This window comes from Balearica regulorum, chromosome 23, assembly GCF_011004875.1.
Source record: "Balearica regulorum gibbericeps isolate bBalReg1 chromosome 23, bBalReg1.pri, whole genome shotgun sequence".
NCBI lineage: Eukaryota > Metazoa > Chordata > Aves > Gruiformes > Gruidae > Balearica > Balearica regulorum.
This window is the reverse complement of record NC_046206.1, coordinates 1,090,998-1,106,498: the sequence shown is the minus strand read 5'-3', so window position 1 is coordinate 1,106,498 and position 15,501 is coordinate 1,090,998. Positions and strand designations below refer to the sequence as shown.

The 15,501-nt window shown below is 39.7% G+C and overlaps 1 protein-coding gene across 1 annotated transcript in view; it reads left to right on the top strand.

The window, feature by feature from the left end:
- CBL (Cbl proto-oncogene) overlaps window positions 1–15,501 on the top strand; it is a 44,265-nt gene that overhangs the window by 1,408 nt on the left and 27,356 nt on the right. Inside the window, exon 2 of the mRNA XM_075774669.1 lies at window positions 6,705–6,952. Coding sequence (XP_075630784.1) covers window positions 6,705–6,952 — 248 coding nt within the window. The remainder of the gene's footprint in view (window positions 1–6,704; window positions 6,953–15,501) is intronic.

Below are 15,501 nucleotides of genomic sequence, written 5' to 3'. Positions count from 1 at the left end.
ACCAGGCCTCTTGGCCTCATGGTGTGATGAGGTATGCCGGTTGGTTTACTAGCCTGGGTAGGTGTGTTGTTTAATCCATTGTTTTAAGAAATCCTGGTGAGTTGTTAGTGAATGCTAGCATTATTTATAGAATGACCTAGTAAGGGAGCATAGGCGGCCAAAAGTGGGCATAAAATAAAAATCTTCTAACGTTTTTCCTGGGATTTTGATTGATCTTCCGATGTTATTACTGTTCAGCCCCGAGAATCGAGGCTAGGCTTGACATGGTGGAGTCTAAAATGTGCAGCGTGTTTTATAATGCTGGGTTCGGGGCCCTAAAATTAGTGTCGAGTAAGAGCATCGCCAAAGTTGCCTGCAGTCCTTGGGGAGCGTCACCTCGGCACCTTCTTCCCCTCTGGGAGCAGAGCAAGCAGGGATGATGGGCATACCTCATCTAATTGCCCTGCAGGCTTATGCATTTCAGCTTTTCTTTCTCTTTTCCCTGCATTGTTTATGCATGCAGTGTCTGAATCTCCTGCAGTAAATGCTAAAGCAGGCAGAGTAGATGACTTTTTTTTTAAAGACACTAAATTATGTTCATGCCAAGAAATCACTTTGTGTTGGCTGCCTCAAAGACAGACACGGTTTTTATAGTTGTGCCTTGCTGTTCTTGTGATGAGCTTTGATCACCTTCTATAGAGAGAGTTTGGGATAAAGAAAAAAAGTCTTTTGAGAAGTACCAGTGGCTTTCTTACAAACGTAAGTGCTAATGTGGGAAAGGTAGTTTGAGCACGGAAACGTGATCCTCTTAGAAATAAGTTTAACTCGTAGATACAACTTGCAAGAATACGCATCTTCATTCTTGTGCATGTGATATGGATGTGAATGTCAACCTCTCTCTGACCTCATAACCTGGTCTGTTCAAAGGAAAAGGTTGGCCTGAAAAAAACTTTGATTACCTTGGTGTTTTGAATTGCAGTGGGATGGGGTTTTTTGGGTGGATACTTTCACAGTTTCAGATCTACATAGTCAAGTCCTTGGCTGTATACCCTCTCCGCCATGATATCACCGACAGAAAAGCCAAGGCTACTGTTGTATTTGTCACAAATTAAAGTAACCTTGTTTAAATATGCACTTCAGTTTTGCTTGTAGGTAGCATCTGACAGCTCTTAGGTGTAGGCTTAATTTTTAAAGTCTTAAAGAGTTAGTGGTTCAGCCTGATTTGTACAGGAAGAAAGATTTGGCTCTGAAAAGCCTTTCAGATTTCAGTTAGACTTTAGTCGTACTTATACACATTTACAAGAACACATCTGAATTAAAAATCTCTGTAGTAGTGTAGCGAATTGCCAGGCAGACGTGGTACTTATGAAACTAGTGGTGAGAAGGGATAAATGAATGGAAAGTGGTGAAAGTGGGTTAGTTTTCTGAGCCAAGGAAATTAAATTAGAGGTGCAAATTAAAAAAAAATAAAATACTTGTGTGCATGTTTATTAGATGATGTGTTTGCCTTTCAGAAATGGGTGCTGTATCTGTGTGCGTACAGTACCTTTCCGACCCGATTCGTTAGTCTGCATAGTTAGCTGGTGTTGTCAAATCATCAATGCATCTCTGTTTTTGGATGTGACTGATGAATTTCCTATGCAAGTTGATTCTTGTCCAAATATTTTCCCCATAATGTTCTCCATAAGTTGCCTGATACATTCCCGTCTTTCAGATTCTTTTGCTTGAGGTTCTAATTTTTGTCAGTACTAGCCGTCCCTCCCACAGTTGCATGTGGGCACATATAGTACGTGCACATAAAATAGCCCTTTTCGTCACTGTGCGGCAGGATGTCCACCTTCAGCTGAGTTAGGGGATGTTTATGAGTTTGCGTATGGAATAGAGGTTAAATGTGTCTTTGGAAGCTGAACGTGTTGTCAGATGTCTTGTGAGCCTGCAAGCTTGCAGTGCCCAACGGCACACTGAGCAGCACAGTAAGTTCCTTGCAGTGTCTTGAACCTAGTGAAGTGTATAGATTGGCTCAAGTGGGAGGAACTGCTGTTAATTTGTCTTTATCATGTTTGCTCATCTTATCACTGTCTTTAGCAAATAAAGCAGTGCTTACTATAACAAAACATACGCCGCATTGGCTGCTGAAAACAATTTTTATTTTTTACGCAAAAGCATGAGATTGTGAATCAGTTCTTGCAAATGTGATCCGGACAGCAGATAACGCAGACCACTTGAGTTCATTGCTTGGATGGCGTTTGAATACGTGGTGGTGTAGTCACGAACCGCTCGGGACGAGGTATAAGGGATGTAGCAGAAGAATGGTAAAGTACGTGAGTAAGACATGGAGGAGGAGGACGAGCTTTGAGATAAAGCTTCTCTAAACAGTTTTAGAAACTGAATGGGATCAGTATGCTGTTTAGAGAAATGCCACTGTAGGTCACCTTCATTGTAAGTAGAAGAGAGGCCAAATACAAATTCAGCAGGAGATAAGAGAAGCTCGAGTAGCTTTTCTTTTGCTGTTGGCTTAAGATGAAATGAGATGTGATTTCAATAGCGTCAGCTATTTAGCCCTTAAAAAAAGGAAAGAACTATGGCGTTTCAGAACTGTGCTAAAGGGGTCTGAGCTGGAAGGGAAAACTCTTGTCTGGCTCAGCAGCACCTGGGAGCTTGTCAGGCCTGGAACTCTGGGACACTGTCCCCCGTCTGAGGCAAGCAGGTAGGTGGTGTCTGTGCCGGGGACTTTCTGTCGGAACAAGAGATGGAGTGCCGTATGGATGGCTGCAACGAACAGGCTGGCGCTGGCTTTTTGGTGGGTAGGGCTGGGGGTGAGTAAAATGGGGAGAATAATGACCCAAGAGGATGGGACAGATAGACAGGAAGCTGAGAGGGAGGGATTCAGGGTGTGTTGGAGGAAACAGCTTGCTAGAGTGGCAGCTGGTGAGTCTGCCGTGAGGGGCCACAATTTCTATAGGTTTGTGTCCTCTGTTAAGTGGCACCATCTGCCCTTCCTAACAAATACTGTGTATTGTGAAATGAGTGTATTCGCTTAGGTATCTTTTTTTTCCTGAATGCTTCTTCCTTACTTCTGCTAACATGCCTAACCTGACTGCAGTGTCTAAAAAAACCTTGTGGTTCTTGCTGTGTTTCTCCGGTCATCTATATGTTGTGCCTGTGATAGCGCCCTGTATATGGTGTCACTGCTTTCCTACTCTAGTTTCCCTGTTCCTTTACTTGTGCAAGTCTGGTGAAGCGGTGCTGAAGAGAAATATTTTTAAATCCAGAGATCAGTCAAGGCAAGCTGCAGAATCTCGAGGGGAGAGATTCAGTTCCAGGTCTAGAAAATCTATGTGGGTTGGTTTTTTTTCCCCTCAAATGAGTAGCTAATATTCTTTCTTCAAAACTGAGAGAAGAAACTGATTTTTGATTGTTTTCTCCACTTGAATTTAGCAAAAGAAAATTGATAAAGTCAATTTTAGGGTTCTTCACAGGCCAATGTCTTAGAATATTGATGCGAAGCTCAAAATGCTTTGTTTTTCTAAAAACCCAAAAATGCCTCCGTAAAAGGCTTGTTCCTGAGAGAACAAAGCATAAGCCAGGCAAACTCGGATGAGTTTGGATGGTAGTTTAAAAACATGGATTGCTTGTGTTTGTTGCCATCACACCTAATTGAAAATATTTGCTGGTTTTTTGCTCGATTTCCTTTCCTGTTGCTGGTCTCTGTGGAAGGCAGGGTAGCTTACGGAGGGGCAGCTGTTCCCAGGGCTGGGAACATTCCTTTAGACGTTGTCATGATGCTGCAAGTGCACACGTAGAGAAATAAGCAAAATGCAACTGGTTTTGTTGCTACTGTGTTGTAAAACAACCAAGTTTGCTCAAGAGGCAGCAGTTCCTAGTTATGTAGCTTTCTTTAAATGCTTATCTTAGCTAATTTTGGTCTACGTGGTAAATAAAGAAGCTCATTCAGTAATAAAATCACAGCAGTTTTGGCCTGTGAACTATTTGAAGTATCTTTGTAAGTCACTTCTTGGGAAACATTTATAGAGGCTATGAGAATGAGTGGTTTGCAGAACTTGCTTCTGCTGCGAGGAGATTTTTCTAATTGATATTGAAGGGTGTTACAGTATTGACATGCAGTGCATCTGCTGCTTCTATAGCTGGATATTTTCAAGGGGTAACAGTCAAACTGTTTTCTATTACAGACAACTGAGAAAAGTGCATACTCTGACGTCTATGCTTGCTTAATGTGGCTTCCTCGTAAGATCTGACTGGGTTTTATTTAGGTTTTAAACCCAATGTGTAATAAACAATTTCTGTTGAAGAAAATATTTTGCTAGCCATAGCACAATTCAGCTGCGTCCGAGGAGCATATTTAGAACCTGTTCATGCTGCATAGTGAAACTAGTTTTATTCACGGGACAAATGTGTTGGCTCGATTCATTAATATGGTTCGTTGTACAAAGTTCACGGGCTCCAAGGAAGCGGCAGTTGAGGCATCAGAAACAATTGGATAAGTCAGCTGTCTGACCATCCATCTCCTAATTCTTGGCAACCTCTTCAAAATGGAGGGAAAACTTTGGTAGATTTCTTCCATGTGTTCTTGCAGAGGCTTTTTCAGGTACATAATTCTTTTAATGGCAGGTAGATTTTTCTGTTTGAGTTTTGATGCACTGGGTGCCTTTCTCGTCACTGAAATTGGGTCTTTCTCAGTCAGCTCTTACTAGAGGCACTACTATAAGTCAGATATAATTGGAGATGTCACTTAACTTCACAAGGTTCTTTTGGCATATACCCTGAGTGGCTAAGTTAAATGCTAAAGCACTATTTTTAGGATAAATTCCTTGTTTACTGTCAGCATTTAAGTGTTTAAGGGAAGTAGGTATTTAAGTATACGTTGTAGGGAACTAGCCAATTCCTCTTGAAGCTTTCACAAGATTCTGTTGATGTGATATACTGCAAAAGGACGTTAGATTGTTCTTTTAATTTTTCCTATCCACTTCCCTTAAGCTTTGCATTCTGCAGTGCTACGTTGTTCGATACCTGTAATACCCTTATACCTGGCAGTGTCATTAGTTTAGACTTCATTCATGTGCTTGGTATTAAGCCGTCAGGTAACATTAATTGTAGTGAAGACCTTTGGGAAACTCTGTCTACATTTTTACCAACCTTCCTCTCAAGTTTGATGTAACTAGCAGAAGCTAGAAGCTGTTAGCCAGCTAGCAGTAAGACTAGACCAGCTGCTGGTTCTTGGCTTGTAAACTTCAACTGACCTTGCAACTCTAGAGTTTCAGCCCTTTTTATAACTGAAAGAGCACCACTAATTCTTCAAATTGCCGCTTTGCCATTATCTCTCCCTATCGTTATCTCAGTCTAGATAACTGAAAATTTTGACTATGGTGGATGGTGAAGTGGCTTCCTTTATCCTCCCCTATCACATAAATTTATTATCATAAGCTTTTGGCACGTAAGTTCTATGCTCCCATATGTTAAAGGCCTATATTAAGTTCAACTTGCATCCCAATTTGTTTGTGTACAACAGTTGCATTGCTTGTGAGTCCTGAACAGGAATATTCTACTTGTTGCTTGTGTCTTAACTACATAATACAAAAGAAAGTGCCTAAAAATGCAGTTATTTTATTGATAATCCAATAAATTCACTGTAGATAGCAAAAATTTGGGTCGATAGATTCAGATTCTTAACTTTCAGAATGTGGTCTTGCTGCTGAAAAAAAAAAAAGGAGAACATGTGGCTTGGAAGGAAGAAAAATGAGATGTTTAGTTGTATGCCAAGTGGAAGACAGGTTGAGGTCATCTAATAACCCTTTAATCTAATTACTAGTATCACTGTGGTTGTGTTGTTTTTTGTTTGTTTTTTTTGTGTTTTTTTTTTAATAACAACACACAACAAACCCACAGAAATTGTTGTGAGGAATCTAGTTTTGCTATGAGATTCATCTACAGAAGTCAGAAGCAAAGTTGATGCATAACTGGGGATACAAGTTCTTGTGAGCTAAACTTTTACCCAGACTTCTCTAACCATATCTATTATAGTACAGCTTAGTTCTCATTCTTGCACAGAGAAATTCCTTTGCATTCATTCTTTCTTGATGGTTGTCATTATCCATGAAAGCTGTTGTTCCTCTTAGTCCTTGTATATATCCAAGGAGGAAGAAAAGGAGGTTCTTCTAGCACTGTTGCCTTCAAAAGACTTTCAGCCTGGGAACGCTTACTGTCATCAGTGATACTTGTAGCAGTGGAACTTCCTGTGTGGGCATATTTGTCCTGAATATATGCGTCAGTGTGAAAAGTCACTTTTGCAGCCAAAAAGTCAGGGCAGCTAGACAGGTAAAGTTCTGCCTATGGGCATGTTCAGAGTCTGAAGTGTGTCAGGAAGTACTAGACGCGTATGTTGGAAGTTAGATCCTTGCCATTTACAAACTCCATATTGAATTTTCTTGAATTTTGTTTTTTGAAAATGCATTTGGGGTCAAACGCAGCCTCATGAAATATATTTTTATGTATGTTGGGAGTTTTGTCAGTCCACATGCACTTCAATCCATAGACTTGATTCTTTTACGGTTACTGGGCTCCCTGTCTGGATTTGAGCAACAAATGCAGTTTGAGAGTAAACATTTCAATGTATTGTGTTTGTAAGTAACGCTGAATTGTGTTTAAGTAACTGATTGCTACTTGCTATTTTTAAGTTTTCAAAACAGTATTTTCTTTATTAACCGTAGGTGGTGCGTTTGTGTCAGAACCCTAAACTGGCGTTGAAGAACAGTCCACCCTATATCCTAGATTTGCTACCTGATACCTACCAGCATCTACGAACCATCCTATCACGCTACGAGGGGAAGATGGAGACCCTGGGAGAAAATGAGTATTTCCGTGTTTTCATGGAGAACTTGATGAAGAAAACCAAGCAGACCATCAGCCTTTTCAAGGAAGGGAAGGAGCGGATGTATGAGGAGAACTCTCAGCCTAGGTAATGGGGAAGAGGGTCTTCAAACATTTATGATACAAATTTGCTTTAGCGAACCAGAGCTTAACCAGTGTCTACTGGTTGATAAGTTGTCTTACGTAAAAACAGACTTTGAAGTGATTTAAGTCTAAGTGTAGTTTTAAGTAAGCAATACTTGGGTATATTGAAATCTGAGAGCAAAGTGTTCAGAACCTGTATAGCCTCAGTTGCTGTGTAGTTCAAGTATGCTAGGTTAATATAAACAATAAAGTCTACTGTGAAGAGGTTTTGCCATCCTTTGCATTCTCACATAGAGAACATCTTGTGAGAGAGGATGATAAGGTTCAGAATGACATCTCTGGCAATTTTAGGAAACACTAGAATATTTTGTTACATAGCAAAACAGTCATCCAGACTAAAACTTCTTGTGGTTGGTCTTTAGGCTTTATAGAACTTTTCCTTTTTCTGGAAACTGAAACTGTCCAGTATTTCTGGAGGTGAGCAGGGAAGTAACCTTATTTTGTGGGAATAAAACATCTTGCTAAAACCCCATAACTTTCATACATTGGAAACTTCATATTTAACCTAGATCACGGTGTCTCACTTGCAAAGTCTTTCATTTTGTTCGGAAGGCATAGCTGAGATCAAGGGACATCTTCAAGGTGAACAGCACTTACTAAAAAGGATAGGTGGAGGTAGAAACTGCAATTGTATCTGAATATAAGGCTCTCTTGAACAAAATAGTGTGAATTTGATGAGTACTGTACCTGAAAAGGTGCTGCTTTCCTTCATCCAGCTTTAAGGAAAGGAGAGCCAGGGTGATTTAAGAGTAGAATAAAGCTCTGGAAAAGGTTAATCATACATATTTCTCTAGCTGTTGGCAGCAGGTCTAACGGACAGAGAGCATACGTTTGTAACTTTAAGCTTATTTCAGGATTTTGGAGTAGGTGTTGAATTAAAAAAAAAAAAAGTGGGGAAAGAAGTAAAAATCACGCAGTGGCTGAGCATAATTGCTCTGGGGAGAATACGTTGTTAAGGCCCTGGCCTCTACTTGCTTGAATTACTTGAGGGGAAAGGGGGAGGTTGTGGAAAAGTCCTGGCACGTGTTTCTGGTATAATATTGAACTCTGTGTAGCATATTCTGTAATATTGAACTCCAACAACAGACTATGATAGCGGCTCCCGAAGGCATTGTTAATGCCGTTTTATTTTTCACCAGTGGTGTTAAAGATTGAATTAAGAAATGGAAGTTTCTTTCTGGGTGGTTGTTTAGTATTGTTTCTTTGTGGGATGACAAGACTTACTCTTAGAATTTGTTTGAGACAGGATGTGAGGAGTGTAAGTACTGCATCTTGATATAGTACACTTTCTTCTTTTAAAAGTCTAGTTATCTCTATGTGGCCTTCAGGAATTGGGTTCGATGTAATGTGTCAACTCAAAAGATAGATGTAATAATATATCTGCACCCCACCCCCGGCTTTGGGAGAACATGGTTACTATAGGCACAATTGGCTTGTTGCGGGCGAGAAGAAGGTTTTGGGAAATGCCAGTAGCTGGAATTTTCAGAAAGTGTCATAGAAGATAATGGATGTAACAAGTATGGGGAGAAAAGAGTTCATTAGCCTGGGGTATGTTTTGCGGATGAGGTGATACTTAATGGAAAACTGCATTTTTATTATTTTTTTTAGCCTTCAGTCAGATCAAAATGAGCACTTTTTACTGTGAATAAATTGATTAAACTGATTAAAAGCCACCTCTGGGTCTTCTGGTAGAACTGGTCATTTTCTTATATCATCATTTGAGATATTAACAACACAGATTATCATTCAAGATTGTGAGTGATTTTTTTTTTTTTTTTTTTGCAGTGCAGTGGGTTGCTCTTACAATGTTTTGAACAGCATTTATCTTGACATGATTTTGTGTGTTGCTCCCATGTAACAGAGTTGATGTTATTTTCTAGAACACTTACTACTGCCTCCAGAAGTAGGCTAAAAGGGTGTGTGAAACCCTTTAGAGTTTATCTGTGATATTTTTTCTGGTTAACTGTACGTGTATTGTGATCTGTCCATCATAAATGTGGAATGTCTGATGAGTAAATGATAGCTGTGTCAATCATAAGTCCAACATCTCACCTCCAGTCCCTGGTTTTTTTCAGAGACAAGCAAAGAGAAGTAATTCCAGAGAGTTGATCCTCCTCATCATTTTGTAGTCAAACTAATTGACAAAAGGGAGTGGGAGAAATCCAAACTGATAGATGTGAACTTCAGAAACAGGATTCCAGTAGAGGCTTGCTTTCTCACAGTGGTCATGGGAGTCTTTGGGGAATTGTGAATTGTACCATTTATGAATAAACAGCTTACCAGGAAGCAACTGTGGTGAGACTTGTAAACATAAGCATAAAATCCAGTGTACTGAATAATCGTTTTGTCTTGACTTTTTCTGACTTTTTTTCCTGTTGTCCTTGAAGCTTCTTTCTTCCTGTCTTCCAGATTTAGCATTTATTTTGTTTCCTGTTGTGTGTGCTCTTACTTTCCTCCCCCAAATGTCTCTTGATGTAGAGCAAATGCACTATTTTGACATTTGCATAACTAATGTGAAAGCTGTGCAGGTGTTTGCCACTAGCAAACAGACCAGTAATTGGAAAGGACTGAAGTCTCCCTTAGATTGTAGGATCAGAATTGTCTCGATCACTTGAGCATCAACCTTCTATTTTTATTATTTCTGAATTGCTCTTTGTGTATTTCCTCTCAAACTTTTTAGAGATTGTTCAGTGTGTTCATCCAAGGTGGACTAGGGCAGAATTGGAGCACAGCTGTGGAGAGCACCATGTCATGTAGCTGTTTGTGCTGCTTCAAGAGTTCATAATAGCCGCAAGATGTGTGTCATCTAACGTTGAGTGGTTTGGTGCAGTGTTGTGCATGTGTTTAGAGTAGACTGTGTGGGAGTATAGTATGGATGCTATTTGGTGTTTGCTGTAAGGCAGGCAGTTTAAAATCCAGTAGTACAAAGTAAGATTGCAGTTGCATATTGGATGCTTAAAGGTGTGTTTGAAGAGAACTTGCGCCTTCGTGTATTCTGTGACTTTCAAACTACAGTAGATGAGCAGAGGTGCTGTGAACAGGGTTAGAAAAGGCTTGTATGAACACTTGCTGTGCTTACGGATGTGGGTGAACGTGTGTTCCTTCAGTTTTAAACTGAAATTGCAGTCATAGAGCTGTTAGAAGCGAAGGCAGCTCTCCTGTGTCATACCTTACCCATCAGCGTGCTGAAAGCATCCTCCTGTTGTGGCTAACACCGCAGTGTGACGTCCAATGCTCTCAACACTCAATGGCTTCCTTTCTTTTTTTAGGACTGTAACGGCTGTTTTGTCTCTGTAACACTGTGGTTTTGATGTGTAGTTGTTAGGATGAAATTGTTACTCTTGCATAAGCTCATACTGTGACTTTTGTGAAGACAACTTATTTTATTAGGAGAGCTTTAAAGATGGTATTTAAATTCTGCTTTAGCTCACTTCCACGTCGGTTTAAAAATTAATGCTGTTGAGGGTGCTTTTAAAGCTATGTATGTACTTCCTGACTAATAAGTACATGCAGTAACTTCTAGTTACTGTTTAAAGACTGAGTTTTAGCAAGTAGATCAGATTCAGCTTGATGACTTCTGCGTAGGTGTGGGTTTTTTTGGTGGAGATACTATATTGCTCCTCTGAGTTTTGACAGCTTAGGAGCTTATTTGGGTTGTCCTTGCTAATAGGTAGGTTGGTCTCTCAAAACAAATTACATATTTTGGGATCTGGTAAAATAAAATGGTAACATCTACAAGCTTTGATATTGGAATCAAATAGTATTTAAAGAGTTAATCATTCCAGATACTTTGTCATATGCTTGCAGCAAGGTAAAGGTAAGTCATTCAGTAATTGTTTGGCTGTATTAGCAGGTATTCTTGAAGCTATACACATTTCCAAAGCTGTTGGTTCCTATTCTTTATAGATCTACAGTGCTTTCTAATGAAAAATTTAAGGCTTGTCACTTGAAGTTTTAAAAACAAAACACGAAAACACTCAAAGGTGTAGTTTGCAGCCTATATAGCTGAAGAGGTGCAATAAAAGAAATTCTGTAGATGGTACGTATCAGGTCTATATGCAGAGGAGAAAGGTACACCTGCTTAGCACTGAGTAGCTCGCTGTGCTACTTGCAGTGGTAAATGTGACTTCTTTGACTCTCTAAATGTTGTGAATTTTTTGAGTTTACTGTTTAACCAATGATAACAAAAAATTGGTTGAACATACATATTTTTTTCCTGCAATGTGATGGTTCCATTGATAGTGCCGTTAATACTAATGCCACAACTGCTCTGGACATGCCGAAGTTACCTAAGCTCTTGATTACAGTTTAATTTGAAGGCTCTGTGGTTATGTTGGAATATTTCTTGTTTCTATTCCAGAAAGCTTTTACTTCTCCAGACCTTTACTTGCACCGAGGAGCTGTCACTCGTCAGCTTTCCCAACTGCATAAATTACTCATTGCAACAGCTTTTTTTTTTTTCAATTGTGTATATGGATTATACTTCACATGGAAAAATAGCTTGCTGAACAGTAGACATGGATAGGAATTATCTGTTACTTAGGAAAGGGTAAATTAGGCTGAAGAGTTATCTTTCACCAGTGAATCGAATTTACTGATTGTGTTAAAACAGTCTATTATGAGGGAAAATTCAGAAAAGTTATTTTCTAAATAAAATCAGACCACTGCAAATGTCTCCACATGCAGATATGTAAACTGGAGGGTGGGGGTTAGGTGAAAGGCTGAGGAGAAGTAATTATTCAGGATGTGGACTGGATGTTTAAGAATCAGCACAAGTTATTTCACTAGTTCAGCTTGCATACTTTCGAAAACAAGCTGTTAACAAAACTAACATATCTGTAGAGGAGAAAATGGAGTTAGGCAGGGAATACAATAAACCCCCTCCATGGAGTTGCAAAAAAGGTTTGGGAGACTTCTCCATATTTAACTGTTGTCTGTCTGGCAATAGTCTTATGGGATGCTGGCTCAGCAGGTTTTCGTATTCTTCTCTAGCTCCAAAGTGAACACTTAACCAATTTACACAGGAAAAAGCTACCAATATTTAATGTCTACTGGAAATGACCATGCATATCTCTAAAAGGGAAGGAAATGCATAAAGAATGACTGGGGGGGGTGGTGGAAAGTTGGATTTTAAAGAGGAAAAAGTTGGAAAACACTTGTGCTAAACCATGAACCAGAAAAATCCTCTGGGGGGATGGGGAGGCTAGTGCTCTAATCTCCTATTTTGGAATGCTTGCACACACTCCTGTCCAGTGAAAAAGAGATAGTATAAAATGTGGAACTCAAATGGTGCATGGTGTGTGTGAGTCCTCTTTCTGTCACTTCCTTCTAATACAGCTAAGACTTTTTTTTAAACAAAACCCACTAGTGTGGAGTCTACATCTGCATTTAAATTAGAACATCTTAACGAAAAGAACAGGCTCCAAAGCTGCCCACAAGAAAGGTTTCCTTGCCAGGCTTCAGCATATAAACACTAACTAACTGCTTATTACCCAAAAAGAAATTCATTATCATTTAAATCTCGTTGGAGAGAGGAATGTGAATAATTTCGTTTTAATTTGGCTTTAAATTGCTAGTTTAGGGGATAGTTGTGGAACTTAAGTTACACTTAGCATAATTGGCATAAGCTTGCATTTATTTTAGTTTTCTGTCAAAAATTGGACTACTGTCTTGAAAATCAATTTATGGACAAATGTAAGCTTTCAGATTATTGCATAATAAGGAAGTAAGATTTTTTTAATTCTTCTTTGCTCTCAGAGCCTATAAAAGTGTAGACTTTTGTGGAAGACTGTCTCCGTGGACTTGATGTTGTGGATGGAAGTGCAAGCGTGTTATTTAGTTTGTAGTAATTATCATTTGAAATGTGGATAGATTTCTTGATGCTGACAAAAATGTGCTACTGCTACTTGGCAACCATATCATGTTTCTTGGGTGCTTGCTTGTATATTAAGTGCCAAGATGCCGTGTTTTGGGTTTCTGTTGATTTGAAGAAGTCTGCAGTCATGGGCCTTTCAGCCAGAAAACAGATTGTGGTTTGGTGCGGGAAAGTTTTTCTGAACTGCAAGATAGTGTTGGAAAAAACCATCAACTTGCTGCAAGGTACTGAACAAAATTAGGCCAGCTGCTTCCTAACAGTTCGAAGCAATACTTTCTGTGGCGTTAGTTTAGGAATTTGCTGGCTTTGCCCCGTTTCCATCACTGGGAGATGGATCAGATGGCACTCAGTTATGTGCTGCCCATAGCTGGCTTGCTGACTGGTGCCCACCTGTAGAAAGGACTGCAAAATTACTGTAGAGGATAAGTTGGTCATGGTGAGAAAGGTGTGAGGGGGATGAAAAATGGAGATCTGTTGCCAAACTACTCAGCAAGTCAGCTATGGGCTGGGCAAGTACTGCCATCAGCTGCAGTCCTAGAGTCTGAAGCTTGAACAGCAAGCATCTGCCAGAGTTGTATGTTGTACTGCAGTATGTATGTTGCGAAATATCTTGGGTTTAGTATTTTGACAAGACGCAAATGGAGAATGAAGAGATAGAGCTTATAGATCTTCTGCCAAGGAAACCCCCAGTGGTGTCACGATACCCAAGACAGTTTTGAGGTGACTGAAGATCAAGTGTGAAATACAGAATCTTTCTTTATTTGGAAATGGGGCTTTTGTGCTTTGTTTTTTCCCTTTAACTGTAGCAAGTAGCCCCTGAAATACAAATTTTTTACTCCAGTGTGGAGAGCCCAAATATAAGTGTAATGAGTAATGTTGTTCTGAGCAGTAAGTTTTGCTCTGTAGTCCCTAAATCTGGTAAAAGAATTAATCTGTTACCGAGGTGAGAGGTTATCCTTTATCTCGTCAATCCTCTGAGTATACGTTGAGCTCTTTAAAGACCACTAATCGTATCAAATGAATTATTCTCTTTAAAGTGGTTTGTATAATATTTGAATCCAGAAAAATAAGTGAATTTTTACCCTCTTAACATTGAAAGAAATCTAGCTTGTTAAAAATATAACAGTAGCGTTTGTGCCTGGAATAATAAGTCCAGATCCTTTAAAGGTCAGTAGGTTGGTGCTTCTGGTCAGCACACTGAACTGTGTTGTCCTTTCTGCTTCAGATCAGTTACGTCCATTTGCATAACAATACAAGTATGCCAAAGTTTTCTGGTCATTTGTGGCCTGCAGTATATTTTGTGTGACACTTTAAACTGATTGGCATGCTCTACTCACAGAACTCAAGGTATTTAAAGATATATATATAAGTTGAAGAGTGCCAGGATTCAGTGGACTGTAAGGAAACATGTATGTTTCGTGTAATATTTCTGTCCCGTAATATCTAAAGCACTGATAAAGGAATTAGTCTATAGAATTTCTTGCTGCTTTAAAGCTACAGCTGGTGCCATTTAAAGAATGTAGAATGGAAAGAAATACTGCATACGGGGAACGCGTTTCACTGGTTAGCGATTGCATTTTTGGCCATAGACATAATTGGTAAAAAAGGGGGAGGGAGCAGAGGGAAAGCTTCATAGCAATCGCAACTGTTGTACAGAGGTTTGTAGCAGTTATTAAGCAGGATAAGAGTCTAATGCAGTGGTTGCAGTCATTTCTGACTTGGCTTTGTGGGAGTCAGCTCAGGTGCAATGTCTCATGAATGTGGCAGTTTAGCTTCCAGGTGCAGTTAGACGTGGGTTTTGTGCATGAGCAGACATCCTTAGCCAGGCACACCGAGGCCCGCAGCATCCACTGATGCAGACTGGTTTCTCTGCGGAGGAGGTGACGGTGCTACCCTGCATTCAGGTTATTCAAGCGTGCTGTTGAGTATTGTAATGGAACTGGGAGTAGACCTAGAACGGACAGAAATATTTAGTCTTGTGGCTTGTGTTCCCATTCCCTATTTTGCTGGTTTAGTAAGTGAAGTCTTGAAGTTGCAGAATTAACCAGCTGGTTTTATAGCTCTACAAAAAATGAAAAATTGAAGTTCTTTAAATGAAAAAGTGTGTTTGGAGCCGAACCTCCTATTAACAAGAGGTGATGAACATGTTATGTGTTTGTTTCCTTTTTCCCAAAGGGTGCCAGGATGAGCTAGTCTACCAAATCAATGTAGCTGATGCTGTAAAATTCTATAGTACAAGCAATTAATTTGCTGATTCTAAAATGTCTGGTTTGCTGTTAGTCTGCTGTATTAGTTGTCCTATGGAAGTACTGTAAATGTTACAGGGCAGTGCCCCAGCATGGCTTTGTAAAGTGACTTCTGTTGAGCCAGTAATAGTTAAATGGAATTTCATTCACTTCCTGTGTTGCAAGTTTTGTTGAAAGTAGTTCCGCTGTTTCTATTTTTCTGAAGCTGTCTCTGTTATAAAAGACATCTTGGGATCACCTCAAGCATTTCCACTTACTGCTTATATGCGTAGGCTGGAGTTTTTGCTGCATGCTCTTCATATTAACATAACTTGTTGCTAGTGTGGTAGTAGGGTACGAGGTACAGTTGTGCTTTCTGGAACCGGGCACAGC